This window comes from Nestor notabilis, unplaced genomic scaffold (assembly GCF_000696875.1).
Source record: "Nestor notabilis isolate BGI_N333 unplaced genomic scaffold, ASM69687v1 scaffold12692, whole genome shotgun sequence".
NCBI lineage: Eukaryota > Metazoa > Chordata > Aves > Psittaciformes > Psittacidae > Nestor > Nestor notabilis.
The window spans coordinates 365-18167 of record NW_009917033.1 but is presented as its reverse complement, the minus strand read 5'-3'; the positions used below and the strand labels follow the sequence as shown (position 1 = coordinate 18167).

At 38.9% G+C, this 17803-nt stretch overlaps 1 protein-coding gene across 1 annotated transcript; it reads left to right on the top strand.

Annotated features, from left to right (window-relative positions):
* Positions 1-1679: 1679 nt before the first annotated feature.
* Positions 1680-14709, top strand: PRKAA1 (protein kinase, AMP-activated, alpha 1 catalytic subunit; the record flags this gene model as incomplete). Its single annotated transcript, XM_010024899.1, has 8 exons — positions 1680-1821; positions 4223-4316; positions 5947-6091; positions 7858-7945; positions 8834-9058; positions 11479-11965; positions 12477-12603; positions 14230-14709. Coding segments are annotated over 8 exons (1553 nt in total), but the record flags the coding sequence as incomplete, so codon positions are not given.
* Between the last annotated feature and the right edge of the window lie 3094 nt (positions 14710-17803).

Here is a 17803-nt window from a genome sequence, read left to right as displayed (position 1 = left end):
TGAAAACAACTCATAGGTGACATGATTTTACAGTTCTAGGTACTGGCCTGTCCATGGTTTGTGGGCTGTCTAGAACTTGTGGTGGATGGGGGCTTTGTCCTGCATTCCTCAGCAGTGCAAATGAGCCTGTCTGGTGTTTTGATTATTTTGGCCATTTTTAGGTAATGGCTCCTGGAATGAGAGGAGGAGTTTTTTAAGCTTGCAGTTGGAGCTCTTCTGTATTTTCAGGTTGTGATGGTTCAGGATCTTGGGTAATCCACTGCATAGTTAGTTACCTACAGGAATTCAGACCAACTGCTTTATTCTACACAGTGGCTATCTTTGTTGTAAGAATAATTGCTCAGGTGCTTATCATTATCTCTGTGTCTTTTCTAAGAATTTCTTATTTGCGTTGATATTATTTTTTTTTGTCTCAGTATAGAGCCAAAAGGTAGCTGGAAAGTTCTGTCTTGGGAAAGAGATTCACAGATTGATAAGCATTTGCTAATTCCATCCAAATTATTTGTTGAATGCAGGAAGGTTTTTGTGGATCACTGCTGTTTATCACAGTTTCTCATGGATATGTTTAAATAAAGCTTGAAGCCTGGGGCTTAGTTAAATTCTCAGGTGAGGAAAGGCATCCACATGAGCGAGTCAGCACATGGCTGTTAGCAGTATCTGTTCAAGTGGACAAGACTGAACCAATTAGGTGTCCTTAGAATCTGACTAATCCTTCAAAAGACAGGAATCAGGGTGGGAAATGAATGTGATGCTTGCAGAAAATAGTTCTAGGCAGAAGTCCGTGCAGATAGTGAAGCCTGAGTGGAACAGACACTTGCCTTCTGTGCTTTATCTGTGATCCAGTGCTGGGTTTAAGAAAAATATTCTTAGCAACTTTGTTGTGGTTACTTCAGGTAGCACCTCCAAGTTAAGGAGGGACAAGTGTCAAGGAAGTATTTTATACTTTTTAGTTCCTCCTCTTGAAAGAAAATTAAACTCTCCTAGAAGTAGGAAAGAAACTGAGGAATATATGAGATAGTGTGTTCACATTGCTTCTCACAGTTACAATTGAATTTGGCTTCGTGTTTCCTGTAGCTTTTACCACTTACTTTATGTAATAAAACCATGGTGTTTACTGCACAGACTGTGGACTTTACAGTCAGACTGTTCCAAGGACAGGTAATTATTTCTCAAGTAAACTGATACTCTGGTAATTCAGAGTAATTGCTGAATCCGGCTTCTTGAGGGAACAATAGTGGTTTCTTTAGTAAGAGTGATCCCTGCAGATAAAGTAGGAGAGCTGCAGGAAAACATGTCTGAGTTGGTTAACAGGTGAGCTAAAAGTTTGGAGTGACTTATACAGGGAGAGAAAATGGTGTCCCTAATTAGCAAGGATGCCAGTGTTTTGGGATATGCTTTATTTGTTAGCAATAGTGCAAAAATGTCATGCTGCAAGACACCTGAGGGCTAGGTTTAAGGTCTTTCTTGCATATCCCATTCATCTTCTAATGATAGAATTGTGGGAGAAATTGGAGTAGGGCAGAAGAGATGACATGCCATCTGGTTTTCAGCCCCATTTCAAGATAATGGGGATATGTGGAATGCTGACTTCTTTGTGTTTCTTGGCTATGGTTGAAATGAACAAATTATCTTTATGGAGCAGTTGAAAACCTTCAGTAAATACTTCTTTGTTCTTGCAGTTGGCAAACATGAGTTAACTGGACATAAAGTTGCAGTGAAGATCCTGAATCGACAGAAGATTCGCAGCCTTGATGTTGTAGGAAAAATCCGCAGGGAGATTCAGAACCTCAAACTCTTCAGGCATCCTCACATAATTAAGCTGTAAGTTTTGCTTGCTATATTCAAATGTATATAAGCAGTAATCTGTTTTTGCTCTCACTGATCTGAAACATGTTTAAAGGGCAATTCTGGGACTATCTTGTCAGGAAAATAACCAGATTCCAAATACACAACTATTTTCAGTGTCCTCTGTAATGTGTTTTCACAAAACTGACCTTCTTTGCAGATCTTTTAGATCTTTACTTACAAATTCTTTGAATGGAGATGTAAAAGGTCATGCCATGATAAATACTTCTAGTAGCATCCATCTCTGATTTTAGCTGATGCATCAGTTTTCTTTTTGTGGTTTTATTTGATCTTTCTTCTTCAAAAATGAGTTAAGAAGATTGTAAAGGGCCATTGCTGTAGTAAGCTTATTGTGTTTTCTTACTCAAAATATGTTGTTAGTGATGTGTTGGTCAATGATCTATGGTTTACCAGTGTAGATGACACTCTGTGAGATACTTCTGAATTAAGAATGTGCAGTTTGTTAAATTATTTTGGAATTCTTCAATATAGCTGCTGCCACTTGTCTAACTGTGGTGTTTACAGTGTGCTTGTTTACGCCTGTTAGTTGATGAATAATTCAAAAGTGGAGTTCAGAGTACAATTAAATATGCCCCAGAGTAGACCCCTTGTCTCTGGTCTGAGGAAGTAAGTTATAAATGCTCTTGATTTTTAGACTTTCATTTCCTGTAGAGTGTATCTGCACCTCCAGAGTGTGGGTGGTTTTCACTGTTTTCACTGTCTTCATCGTGTTGTTGGTCCTATCTTTTTTTTCCCTTTATTGGCAGTGTCTTCTCTTAAGACCCTGCTGCCACTGACATATGCCAGCACTATACACTCCCTTTAATTTGGCAACAGCTCTTAACACTGAAGCTAAATTGGATGTTTTAAGATGAACTTGCTTCTTCAGTGGGTTAGTTTGCAGAATACTGTTGAGCTGATTTGGCTACAGAATTGCTGGTGCTGACAGCTAGAGTTCATGAATGAGTCCAAAGGACATACCTGTAGCCAAAACAAGATAGGAAGTGTCAGTATACCAACTCAGATGAGGGTGGAACAGGAATGTGTCCTTGCGGAGTTGCTAAACAGTTAAGTCAGCTTAACAGGTTTCAGATGACTTTTTTTTTTTTTTTTTTTTTTTTTTCTCTCAGGGAATTATGGGGAGATTTTTTTTTTCTTCTGCATGTACAGAGAAGGGAGGAGATGTAGGAGATGATAATCCATCAGTTTTTTCAGTTGGTCAGCCTGCATTTCTAAAGTGGAAGGATTATTAGCCTATATATTTGTAGCATATACAATACAATTGATATAATTATGCAGGTAGGTAGCTGGAAATTTGGGATCATACTAGTCATACTATTAGGAACTGGACTGGGGAACTGCTGGGATAGCAGCTTAAGATATTTGGGATAAAGGTAAATAAATCTCTTCAGCTTAATATTACAAGACGATGTCTAATTTGAAACACTTCTGTGCTTTATGAAAAATTTCATACATGGCTTTAGCAGTATTTACAATTGCTAGCCTGTTGTGATAAGATTTTTCTTTCCATACTGTGCTAAATAAAGCCTTTGGAGTGTCTCCTCGTGCAGTTTTTGACCTTTAACAGTAGAATGCATCTTGTTTTCCTACATAAAATTGTATTTTTTTTTTTGCTTTTTTTATTCTGGTCATCTATGCTGTGTGGTTTGATAATCTTATTTATATTATAGGTGTATAACTATTCCAAAACCTCCTCTTCCATACCCAGAAAAATGAGCTGACTACAAAGAAGCATGGCTGTAGCTTTTGGATTAAATTGATTAAAATGCTAGCTCTGTAGTAGTCTTTTAGCCATGGCTTTAGAATGTTGTTGCTATTTAAGTACATAAAGTACTTTCAACCATGGTGTTAGATAAAGTCGGTAAAGGTAAAGCATGTCTGAACTCATTGCTGTGTATAGTTCAAGAATAACTTGGTAAGCTGAAGCATGTCTGTTTTCCCTTTTGTCTTGAAGTATAGTTTTACTTATGGCAAGTCGAGTATTTTGCATGTGGAGAAGTAGATGTTTGAGATGCTAGCAAAGTCATTTTGAATTTGTTCCTCACTGAACCAAGCTGTGTCCAAGGCAGCACTGTATAGGAATCGTTTGGACTAAATTTACCCTCTGAAAGTACAAAGGCTGATACTTCTTTTGGGAAACATAAATACGCTGTTAGTCTTGGCAGTGGTGGCATCTTGTAGTAGAAAGAGAGGAAATGGCTTCTGAAAACCACTGTAATTCCAACAGCTGTAAACTACCTGATAAATACTTTGAAGTATACTTTTATCTGAGTCTTTGCACAGTGTTGTTTTTAAGTAAATGTAATTCAGCATCTTTTACTGAGTATGTAGACTAACAAATACCTTCTCTTACCAGGTACCAGGTCATCAGTACGCCAACTGACATTTTCATGGTAATGGAATATGTTTCAGGAGGAGAACTGTTTGATTATATCTGTAAAAATGGAAGGGTAAGAAGTAGTCTGACTACAAATCAATGACTTGTATTATTACTGCTTTTGCAACACTTCTGTGGCGCCTCACATTGAGAGGACTGACAGGTTCTTTTTGGGGATCCTTTCAGGAATGTATTTAAAGCTTTATTTTCTTAACAGGATATTACAGTTAGTGTAGCACAGAACTTGTGATTAGAGTGGCATGGGATTTCAACAAGCAGAATCAATGTAGTACAGTTTGTAAGTAGTGTAATACAGGATTTATAATGGAATTTAATTTTTAGAATTCTAATCACCCAGACCCTGTGCAGATCTGGTCAAATCTTAATACATGGTTTGCTGTATCAGTACAACATTCATAGTCTGGACTTGAATATCATATGAAAGGAAACAAGTCACTCAGTCCTTGGAGGAAGCAGAGGGTAGTGGAGGTGTCTCTGGCCACCAGGGAGTTGTGGCTCTCACTGTCCAGCAGTGGTTCTGTTCCAGGTTCCCCACTTTGAACTCATAAGTGATTTCACAGACAGTACTCTGGGTGTTCCTACACTTCCCTGTTCTGGGAAGGGGTTATCACCACCACCAGGCTGGCTAGGTGCCTGGGACCTTCAGGGTCATTAAGGAAAGGCATTATCAGCCTGGTGCCCAGGAACCTTGAGGCCACTAGGGACAGGAAGAAATGTTTGGTTTGCCTACTGGGTTTACAGGACCTTCAGGGCCAGACAGTGAGGGGAAGGACACAAATACGTGACTCACTAAGTCACAGAATGGCTGCTTGCCTCATAAAATGGTGTTAGTTATGCTAATCAGATTACCAAGGGCCGGGAGCAGAGTGTACCAGTCACACCCTGTCAAATGAAGGTTTGTTTTTCTGTATTCAGCATTAATTTTGCTGTTAGCAATTAAAGTGCTTTATGACTACATCTTGTTCTGAAAGTGAAAATGGTAGAATGTTAACGTTTCATATTTTTATGTATGACTGTCATAGCACTTTTCCTTTCTAGTGATCTGTTAATTTACGAATTACTGGGAGCAGACTGGGTGGATATGTATCCAGCTGAAGTAGCTGAAAAATATTCCTTGAGTATAACCCGTTAGTGGAAAGCTACTGTTATGGCCTTAATACCCTCTTCTACTAGTAGAACAGTTTTTGTAAAAGCTCTGAAGTCACTTTTGACAAATGAGGATACTTTAGTTGTTAGAACAAACTTTGACATGGCATGTTTGTAGGAAATGTCCAGCTAAGTCTGCTATTTGGTGCTGGCTACTTGTACTATCTAAAACTTAGCACTTCTGTGCTGCATGTCAGCAGCTTTTGTCAACTTAGATCTTATGCTGTACTTCGTGGGTGCTAATGTTTCTAGTTACTGAGTATGTAAGATCTGCCTAACCAATTTCAAAAGTGCAATTAGAAATTTCAGTGGCTTTCTGAGTTGGAAGGTATGTTTTGTTTTAGTCATTTTTGAGCTGTGGTATGAACAATGATGTAAGCTATGGAGCTTTCTGCTACAAGTTCTGATAATCTGCTGTATAAAGTATCAATGATAAATGATAACTTCAGGTGATGGGAAAATTTCCCTTAACTCATATATGAAAACCCAGTTATCTTCCACTGTCTCAATTGTTTTAAAACTTTTGTCTGTCTTAGCTGGATGAGAAGGAAAGTAGACGTTTGTTCCAGCAAATCCTTTCTGGCGTGGATTACTGTCACAGGCATATGGTAGTACATAGAGATCTGAAGCCTGAAAATGTGCTGCTTGATGCACACATGAATGCCAAGATAGCTGACTTTGGTAAGCATTGCTGCTTTATGTCTGATCATGTTTCTGGTGGTGGTTAGGTCCCGTTAGTTATTATGGGACATATTCAAGTATACACACTTAAGTATCCTGGTGATGAGACACAATACGAGAACCTGAAGAGTACAAATGTTTCTTGCACATGTGTAAAACTTGGGTTTTTTTTCTCAAGCTTTCTCTTCAGGAATTTTCTCTGACTGGATGAAGTTATGAACTGATTTGTTTGGTTTTGCTTAACAATATTTTCTCTGAAATGCTAAATAGACATAGTTCCTGACCTTTCATTTAAAAATTCACTCCTATTGCCTGTTTCACCGTCTGTAAACTGTAGCTTTCTTGGAAGTACAGTGCAGGAGCAGTTCATGTTTAAGAACTACATTGCTATGGTAAAATACACTAGTCCTCCTACTGAACTACTCTAAATTCACTTTAAAAACTCCAAAGATGTGATTTAAAAAAAAGTAATTAAAGTGTAAAAGGTAAAATAAGAACAGTTAATCTTGCAAACTCCTGTGCTTTTTTGCTTTGTACCTGCCTAACTGATCAGAAAGCTTAAGTGTTTATACTATCTGTTTGTGACACAGCTGTTAAGAAGACTGGCAGCTAGTTCTTTGAGCTATCTGCATCAGGAAACCTCACCATATAAGCACAGTAAGGTATTCATACTGCTATAGCATCATGATATATCTCTTGTAGGCATAGTGGGTAGTGCCTGCCCTTGTAAAGCACTTTGAGGTCTCTGATGAACAGTGCTAGGTAATACTGAGTAGTCTAAGTATGTTTAAAAGTAGAGTGGTCAAGTATGTGGGCACAGGGAATCATACTGGGTTTTTTTTGTGTGTAGAAAATGCTTTGGTTGAAATTGCTTATGTGGTGAAGAAATGAATCACAGTAACTTAAATATCTTCCTTTTTAACTAATGTATCAGCAAAGCTGTAGTACTCAGTTTGTTGTTACTAGTGCATCAAACAACCTTAATAGAAGCTTTTGTATATTAAGAGTATGAAAGCTAGCCAAGCTGCACTCTTTATCATCTCTCCCCTGCCCCCTGTAAAAAAGGACATTATTCCTTCTTGGAAACTGATTAGTCTTGATAATGCAGCCTCCACTGAAGAAACTAAAGGTCTATTCCACAGCTATTCTAGAAGTGGTAGTTCTTTACTGATCTTAAACTATACTGAGGGCTGGTGAAGGAAGATGGCCTAGTTCTAAAGTCCACTTTAGTTACTAATGGAATATCTAAAATCAAACTAATGAGCTGAAGTGATTCGAGAAACTGAAGTCAGGTGTAGTCCTCAATCCTGTATTTCCTATATTTCTGCAAAACTTTAGGCAATTCTGTGGTAGCATCTTCCACTTTAGCATTCAGAAGCAAATGGGATTTTTAAGTCTTTCTTGTTAATGACCAAAATCTTGTTTTGCTATGCTGTTCCATCTTCTGAGAACAACTTTGTTCTCCGTCATGCTTATGTAATCCAAATCAGGCTGTTCTTTTTTTGTTTTGGAATTAATATGTTCTCAAATACTTCTAGGTTGTGTGTGATAATGGATTGACGTTACTCAAAATTCTCGTAAACTAAATGGAAGATTATGTGGCATGTTTATGTAAAAATTTCAGTAATTCCAAACAACATTATTTACTGAGATAAATTTATTGATTTTTCTAATTTGAGTATCTAGTGATTTGTTCTAGATGGTATATGCAGTGTGAAATCATTTTGCTCTCTGAATTTTTAGTAGTTACTCTTATACACTTTCAGGTCTATCAAATATGATGTCAGATGGAGAATTTTTAAGAACAAGCTGTGGTTCCCCTAACTATGCTGCACCAGAAGTAATTTCAGGAAGGTAGTTTTTTTTATATTGGATACATGTGTGCATGTACTTAATGTTGCTGCTTGATTCTAAAGGCTACAGAACTAGTTCATTTGACGGGTTCAATGCTGAGAAACTGTGGGCTGAACTTTTAATTGGCTTCATAATTTTTCATGAAGATGTAAGGCTTCTATAAACTAGCTCTGAATAGCTCCTGCAGGATGGAGCTGATGTCTAATGCTCCACATCCAGTGTGTACAGTTTGCCTGAATTGATTTAAAAATCTCACAGCTCAGACCTTGGAAGTAGAGGTGTGAATAAAATTACAGGCAGAGTCAGCTATGAAGCTGAGTAGTGGTGAAGTATCTGCTGCAGGGTAGATAGCTTCAGAATGAGTAACTTCCTTTTGTTTTGTTTTGTTTTTTTGACTGATTGTCAAATCTGCTGCTTTCAGCTACCCACTCAATACTGCCTCTTGCTGATGGATGCCAAATGTCTGTTTTATTCAGGCAGCAGCACAGATACGTGACAAGTTCTGCTACATAGACTTGTCTTAAACTTTTCAGCCTCACCAGTCTGGGGGCATAGTTGGTTTTGCCCAGATTCTGCTAAAACCGTGTATGACATGGGCTTTCTTAGTAGGAGGTGCAAGTTTCTTTGGGTTTGCCATTGTCTTAAACTGCATGTGTGGACTATTGTTATACACTACAGAGGAAAACTACTTGTGCCTTGTTTTATACTTGAAGTGGAAGGACACTGATATTCAAGGGAAGCATGCCATAGAACTGAAGTGGTATAGTACCTGCAGATTAGTTGTCCCAAGATAATACACTTTTAATTACTGTGGTACAGTGTAAGAAAGTAGAGAAAAATATTTAAATGTATTAAACAAAAATCACTAATAGTTAACTTTTTTCCCAGGTTATATGCAGGTCCAGAAGTAGATATTTGGAGCAGTGGGGTTATTCTCTATGCTTTGTTATGTGGAACGCTTCCGTTTGATGATGATCATGTGCCAACCCTTTTTAAGAAGATATGTGATGGTATCTTTTATACCCCTCAGTATCTAAATCCATCTGTAATCAGTCTTTTGAAGCACATGCTGCAAGTGGATCCAATGAAGAGAGCAACAATCAGAGACATTAGGTAAAACATTAACTGATGTCTGATCACAGGATGCTGGAATGATAATCTCGGTGTAAATACGCAGAACAAAGAAATCATTCATACAGTTTGTCTGTGTTTTGTAGGCTGAGATAAAAAATTCAGCTGCTAGTGGTTTGGCTTTACCTCTCATTCTCATCTTCAGTAGCTGCCTGTTGGAGGTCATAGTAAACCAAGTTATATACATGGCATCTAGAAATTCTGAGAAACTCTAGGCTTGCTGTAGCAAAGATGTTTACTGGCAGAATGGTTTCCAAAAAGTACAGTGTATTGACTTCTGGGGGGGGTGGGGTGGGGGGGAGGAGAAGTCTGTGTTATTGAGAACCACTATTCTATCCTGTAAATGTGTTAGAGCAATTTATGGCTCTTCAGTGTGGTAACTACTGCTTTTATTCACATCTCTTCAGGCTCTGAAAGATCACCTGTTAAGACTGAATATTCCACATGTGCGAAAACACTTTCTAGGTTCAAAATCCTGACATGAGTTTGTGTATGAGTGATAATTACTGCATCGAGTGTTGATAAATTAGAGCTTGTAGGTACAGATAGCTATCATGAGCTCCAGATTATAAGAAGAGATTCCGGAGAAGGTGTCTGCTTTGGCATGTGTACAGTGGGTCAAATTAAAAAACAAAAACTCCACAAACCCAATCAAAACAATTCCCCCCAAATGGTAGCTAATAGAACTGTACTTTATGCAGCAGCTTGGTTAGGTTTTCCAGTTTCATGTATAAGAAGCTCTAAGGAGAGGGCTTTAATACCCTGCCTTAATAAAAATGCTGCTGCTTTTAGGTTTGAAAGTTAGTAAGTTGGTAATGTTTATGTTCCTCTTGCAGACAATAAAGTACTGTGGGAACTAAGCATAGTAAAACTTGTGGGGATATGAGTTTAGCTTACCTCAGTCATGTTAAGTAAGTCCAGAAGAGAAGTGTTGTGGAGGATGTTGAAAAATTTTGGTTGCAGAGCATGGATGGCTTTTGAATCCTGAAGAGTTCTGTCCTGTTAGCCATAAGACATGTCGCCTCACAGTTTGAAGAAAAACTGAGTTCATTTGAATACCTTAATTCTTCTGGGGATGGTATACCTTTAAAGAACTTGCAAATTCCCTAAGCAGATGTATCATTACTGAGGGGAAGTATTCATTATTTGAGGGAATTAGTCTTAGTGGGGGTGATATGTAGCAACTTGGATGATGACCAGGTATCCAAAGACCTGGATGAGATTTGGTGCATATGGTCCATGTGGCACAAGTTTGTACAAAGTGCATTGATGTCACGTGCCAACACCCTGGCGATAATGAGCTGGGCAGGCATGGAGGCACCAACTGTAGATGGATTGGCCAGCCAACTCTGAGAATCTGAAGAGGATCTTGCTTCCTCCATATGGGCCTCCATCTCAGCTGTAGAGAAACCCACAGGTTTCTTTCTCTGCCATCCCACCAGTGGGGAGTGAGCAAGCAACTGTGTGGTGCTTAGTTAGTTGCTGGCTAGGGATAAGCCATATAGCTGCTTTTAAATCTGTAGCAAGTGTTTGTGCTCTAGGCTGGAATATTTTCATCATTGGTGTTGTGACATACACTTTGACTCATTAGGCAGCTTACGCAGGGCACACAAAACAATTGTATCTTTTATGTATGATTGGGCAATGCAAGTATTTGCTTCCTTCTGTATCTTTCCTTTTCCATTTTATGAATACCAGTGCATGGGTACAGTAGTGAAGAGGTACAGATTGACCCTTACAGAGCTTCCTCAACCCTTTTTAAGTCTTGAAGAAGCAGCTGCAGGTGTTCTGAATGAAAAAAATTACAAGCAGCTTGTTTGGGGTGGGAAATGTGGCTTCTATGTTAAAAAAATCTGTGTCCAAACATTTCCCAAAAAATAATTCATCTTTGGCATTTCATAATTTTGTTAGATATTGTTATGTGTGTATTTTGGGAGGGACAACTCAAGTGGGTAGTGTAAGAATTTCGGTTGAAAATACCTCAATAGTGGCAGTAAAAAGTATACCATTTGTAAAAAAACAAACAAACAAAAAAAACAAAAAAAAACCAACCAAACAAAAAAAACCCAAAAACCCAAAAACAACAAAAAACCCAAACAACAAAAAAAACCCCAAACCCACAAAACAAAAAAGCCACCTACAAAAAAACTGGTTGAGTTATACAAAGGTATTTTTGGAACTCAGTTGAAAAACTTAGGATATTTTTTAGTCTTCTGCAGAATGTCTAGCAAGCTTTTGTGAAGGCAGTGGTTATGTACTTTTTTTACTGTCTGTGCTGCACAGAAGAGGACATGGAGTGACAACCAGGATTCTGCACAGATTAAAAATAATTTTGAAAGAATTTAATATTAAAAAGGTTTGCTTTTCATACTCAGACTTTTTATGTATATTTTTAAATCTAGAGAACATGAATGGTTTAAGCTGGACCTTCCCAAATACTTGTTTCCTGAAGACCCATCATATAGCTCTACCATGATTGATGATGAAGCCTTAAAAGAAGTGTGTGAGAAGTTTGAATGCACTGAAGAGGAAGTGCTAAGTTGTCTATACAGCCGAAATCATCAGGATCCTTTAGCAGTTGCTTATCACCTCATTATAGATAATAGAAGAATAATGAATGAGGCCAAAGACTTCTATTTGGCTACAAGCCCACCAGATTCTTTTCTTGATGATCACCATCTGTCTCGCCCTCATCCTGAAAGAGTGCCATTTTTAGTAGCTGAAGCACCACGTCCTCGCCATACTCTTGATGAGCTGAACCCGCAGAAGTCAAAGCACCAAGGTGTAAGGAGAGCTAAGTGGCACTTGGGAATACGAAGTCAGAGTCGACCAAATGATATCATGGCTGAAGTTTGTCGAGCAATTAAACAGCTGGATTATGAATGGAAGGTAAAAGAATAAAGTACCTTTACAGCAGACAATAGTAATTTTTTGTTTGAGCTGTGTGGTTTTATACTTCTAGGCTATGTAACTTTGTTCGTATTAGTGGGAAGGGGTTTGGAAGAGGCTATTCATGCGGATAGGGGAAAAAAAATCTTTTTATCATGTTTAACTTTTCTACTGGGGCTGTAGGATGTTTTTTGCTTGCTAAAAAAGAATCAAACAAGCAAAAACCCCAAACGAAACAAAACAACAACAAAAAAAAAAAATCACCTACAACTGAATGAAAAAAAAAAAACAAACAAGCCAAACCAAAACCCCAAACTTAAACCCAAAAGCAAACAACAGCAAAACCAAGCCAGAGCAAACAACCTGCAAAACACTACCCCTCTCCCCCCAGATCACAACTCCAGCAGGTAAGCCTGAAATCAGTTGGTAATACCATGTATTTGAAATGATAAAAACAATATGCAGTACTTTTCGAGCAGTTCTGGTTACTGACTCAAATCTCTTGTACTAGGTTGTAAACCCATACTATCTACGTGTTCGAAGGAAGAATCCAGTTACCAGTGCGTATTCCAAAATGAGTCTACAGTTGTATCAGGTGGACAGCAGGACATACTTGCTGGACTTCCGTAGCATCGATGGTATGTGAAGTCTCATAAACCTGCAGAGTTGTACAGGAAGCCATTCTAAATGCAAACACATCTTAATTCATTTCTAAACAAGTAATTTGTTACCCTTTAGTTTAAGCCAACCTAGATCTGTATTAGTGTTTCTTTATTCCTTCCTGGTCTAGTGTTCCTGTGAACAGATGGTTAGCTGGTTCATCCCTTAAATAATAGCTTTTCAGCTATATCAGTTCTTGAATATTCCTGCTCCTATTTTGTGTCTGCTCCAGCACTAATACCACTAGTGCAAAAGGGGACTGGGCTGCGAGAGGTGAGATTTGGATCAACCTAAACTCCCTTTAGAGCCTCACCCCGAAGTTTAAACATTTAGATGTAAGCATGTGGATAAACTAGTGAAGATAAAGCTTGGCATCTAGGCATTAAAATTTGACTTGGACTGTACACTGCTGTGCTGGGTCTGGCTGAGATGAGTTCATTTTCTTCAGGAAGCTTATATGGTGCTATGTTTTGGATCTGTGACTAAAACAGTGTTGGCAACACACCATTGTTCTGGCAGTTGCTGAGCACTACTTACATAGTATTCAGTCTTTCTTTTTCCCCCCCACTATCAAACCAATGAATAGGCCAGGAATGAGCAAGAAGCTGGGAGGGAATGCAGCCTGGAGAGCTAAGCCAGATTGTCCAAAGGGCTATTCCATGCCATATAATGTTATGCTTGGCAAGAAAATTGAGGGGTGGGAGTTTGGGGGATGTAGCCTTGAGGCTGGCTGGGCATAAGCCTGCTTTGGAGAGGTGGCAAGTGGTTGCTTTTGCATCACTACCCCTTCCCTTTCCTTTCCTCTTATTATTCTATATTTATTTCTACTTGTGAGTTTTCTCATGTTTGCCCTTCCAGTTTTCTTGTCCATTGCTCAGAGGTGTTAGCTGCCAGGCAAAGTCAACCTGCCAGTGTTAGTGGTAGACAAAATTTTGAGATAGGATTTGTATGCTTGCAGTAATTTAAGCCTTGGAAGCAGTTTGTCTAGCCTGTGGGAAGGTATATTTTATAGAGTGACAGTAATGGAGCATACAAATCACAGTTGGATACCTTCCTGAAAACAAACAGAGGAGTTAATAGTGACTGGCCAGTGTTCTTCTTTATGGGCATACAAGACATAAGCAGAATTGCCTTCAGCCAGTGGTGTAGGTGACATGCCTAGGAAAACAAGTGGCATTGAAAAATGATTTACTGGCTGGGTTACAGTATAGGGTGGCTGAAGCCATGTCTTGTGACAGTTCAGTCTGATCTGAACTATCAGTTCTGTTCCTTCTGACAATACAGGTGCTTCCTTAGCTCTAGTGGTATGTGATAGAGAGGACTAACCATTTTCCTGTGTTCGGCTACTGCAGTATAGGACAAATGCCATGCCTTTGATAGGGAGATGGCTGCTTAGAGCCACAGAGCTTGGCGAGGGCAGCCTGCTGCAGTCCTGCCCTCAACTCTTGTGGAAATACAACTCATGTTGCACAAGCTGTTTATATATTAATCAAGACTTTAAGAAACCCAAGATTTTGAAGTGTGAGAATGGGCAGATGTTTGCTGTTCCTGTAAGTGATCTGATACTGATACCTAATTTTCCTCCTCTCTCCCCTGGCCCCCAGATGAAATTACTGAAGCGAAGTCTGGGACTGCAACTCCGCAGAGGTCAGGTTCTGTGAGCAACTATAGATCCTGTCAAAAAGATTCAGATGCTGATGCACAAGGAAAATCTGCAGATGCATCCCTTACCTCATCAGTGAATTCATCGCTTGACTCTTCCACTGCTGAATTAACTCCAAGGCCAGGGAGTCATACAATAGAGTTCTTTGAGATGTGTGCAAATCTTATTAAAATACTTGCACAGTAATTTTGAAGATGGGCTTAGTTCTTTTACAGCAATAAGCATGCCTAAATCATAGCCACATGCTTCCAGTTATAATCAAGTTAAATTTACTAAGGCGCTGAAAAAGCTAGCTGCAGGATGCAATTTGCACAGGAATTGAAATGATTAGGGGCAGTTCACATATATTTGAAGCTGGAGTGAATTCTGATTGTCTGCTGTCCAGTAGCAGAGGTGCAGGAAGTCACATGCCCTTAGGGCAGCATTCATAACAATTTACATTGAGTGCACGTTAGGCTGCATATAACATTTAAGTTAGGTGGACTTTGTTTTCACTGGTAATAAATACACCTGATGCTCTGTAAGTAAATGTACACCATCCACAGTTGTGACTCAGCTGGTCAGAACTGTCAACATCTAAGAGTAATGTGTTTAAAACTGCTGTCTTTCTCCCCCCCCTTACTTGACAGTAAATGATAAAGAACTGTTTAATGCGTTACAGTGTACTACTTTTAACAATGGGTAAATTTGATTAAATGCATGCAGGTGCTACCAGTTGGAAACACACATAGGTGCTCTGTAATGCACTAAGGATGAAATTCTATGGGCTGTGAGTAGAACAGAAATATCAAATATATAGTTTGCAAAAGCTGTTTATGTATATATAAAGATTTAAAAACAACAAGATTTAGAAGCTGTACTGAGTCCATAACAATGGCAAGAGACTTAATGCTGAGAAGACTTGATGCCATTGATAGGGTGACTATAAGATAGACATGATAGGCTAAAACATAGTGTTGCCCTGTGAAGAATGGTCTGATCTGTGCATATAACTTAGTGTGGCAGCAGCTCACCACTGCTACTGCAGGCTCAGAATCCTTAGTAACATGTGCGTGTAGTTAAGAGCACACCCTACAGGCTGTTGTGTGCTAGTCCAGAATCTGAAATTGACATTTAAATAAAAGTTAGTACTTTGATACAGCTCTTTGTCACATGTTAACTTAGCATATACTATTTAGAGTTCACTTTGCTGTTGAAACTACATATATAGGTTAGGTTTTCCCAGGCTGCATTTATAGCAAACTTTGCTATTTAAATTAATTGTGAATATTCTAACTTTTCTGCTGAATATTGAAAACTGATCATGACAACTTGAGCACTAATATTTAAGAAGTTTTCAATAGTAGGTTGCAATTACCTGTAACATCCTTTTGCATTTATGGTTTTTGCAACATTTCAGGGAGAAAAAATGAACCTTATGTTAAAATCGCAACTAGTACTTGCAAAAAAACATGTAGTCTCTTGTAAATTGGATATAATTAGCCATAGTTCTATTTTCATCTAGCACTTACAGACATAACATTTTAGGACATACAGTTTATTGTTTTAATTTTGCATTCAGTGTTCTCTTCAAAACAAGCTTCATGATCCACTCTCCTAGGGAGAGACTGGAAATCAAGGCATTACTGTGAACAGTGAAACCTGGACTCTTAAAATGCAATGGGGATCCTTGCCAGTGACTTGGGACTTTATCCATGGAAAACTACTAGCTACAGATATAAGAACGGTTTAATCCAAGCCCACTGGCTTCAGTCCAGAAGTTCATCTGTTACGAACATGCACAGAATCTGAAGAAACATAAAGCTGCTTTAAGCCCTAGAACTGCTGTAACTGCGTTCTGGGCAATTGCGTGGTCTGCCTAGTATGTTGGTACAAGTTATGACTCCAGTTCTTTATCCTTGAGTGTCATGCACGGTCCCTGTGATGCAAGGTTGTATTGTTGTACCTCAGAGAGAGATTTTTCCTTGGATAAAACTTCGGGTTTAAACTCCCAAGATTGAGATGTCAACAGGAGGGACCAGCTGCAAATCCTATTTCTAAGTCGCATTTTTAGTCTTGCAGGACTTGGTTCTGATGTACTTAATAAATTATTGTGTTCATTTATGTTGCCCTTTCATTTTGAAATTGTTATATATTGCACTTGTACAACTATAACAAACGCACAGTTTTTTAATTGTAGTAATTCCTCATCTGAAATTGGCTTGGGATCACTCTTGCATATGTTTAAACTAAGTATTTATACCTGGAGTCTGCCCCATGTGATGCTGATCACAAATGCAAGGTGTCAAGGTGCAAAAAGCTTTTATACAGGGTTTTTTTTTTTTGGCCCTGTTGTGCATTAAGGCCGCCATGGGTTTTCCTTTGTCTTGTTATCTGGAGGTCTAAGGGAATATCTGGCAGAAGCATACTGCATCTGTAGTTTTAAATAGAGTAAGTTTAATTAGTATGGTAGACCAGTTTTGGTGGCCAGAAGTTTTGTGATTGAAGTGAGATTTTTGTAGAGGAGAAGGAGGGGCTGACAACCTTGTTGAACCCAGAACAGTTGTCTGTTGTGTGACTTTCCCATGATTTGTAGATCTTGCTGTTGAAAATTCTGTCTTCACATGCTGATACTGCAGACCTTTTTTTAGCATTGTGCTACTATCTGCCAATAGGCTGTGAAGCAGAACTTCTCTAAGAAAGCTGCCAGGGTCATAAGGAGGCAGCTTATGCAAATAAACAAATTGCTCAAGTAGGTTACTCTGTGTTCCCAAGCTTACTCCTGTTGGAGTACCTTGAATTATCTAGCCTTTGTATCGTAATTTTTTCAAAAGCATGGATGAGCCTGACTGTCCATGTGCAATATAACTCACTAGATAAGGGATAAAAATTCATCTTGCTGGTGCAATATTGAAAAAAGGAAAAAAACTTTCATGTTTGTCTTGATAATGAGTGTTTAATACAAACCTGGAAATAAAATTTATTTTATCAGTTGATTACCATTGTAAGATAAGAAGTCCTGTTCTTTAAGAAAGATGTGCCTACTTCCTATGTTCATTTCTTTTGACAAAGCTGAATGGCAAAAATGCTTGTTTATACCTGTATAACTTTTTAAACTTTCAAAACTTAAAACTAAGTAAACCTGAAATACTGAACCACTGTGTCTGAAACTCTGTGCATGCTCTCTTCCAGTGTTACAAATTAACGTTAGGACGGTTAGATGTGTTTTTTAAAGCAACAGCAACGACTTCAGCAGCAACCCAAAACAACTTCCTGCAACGTTAATTCCCAGCACGGTGCCAGCCTGGCCGCCGACTCTGCCTTTTCCCCTCCGTCCTGTCAGCCCTTTCTCTTGCTGCCAAAAGCAGTTTGAGATGGAAGGGTTTGCTGGATGGTTGTGCGAAGGTTCCCCTCGGCCCTGCCCTGTGGTGACCCACCTTGCCTGCGGAGAATCACAATGGTTTGAGTTGGAAGGGACCTTAAGGCCCATCCAGTTCCAACCCCCTGCCATGGGCAGGGACACCTTCCACTAGAGC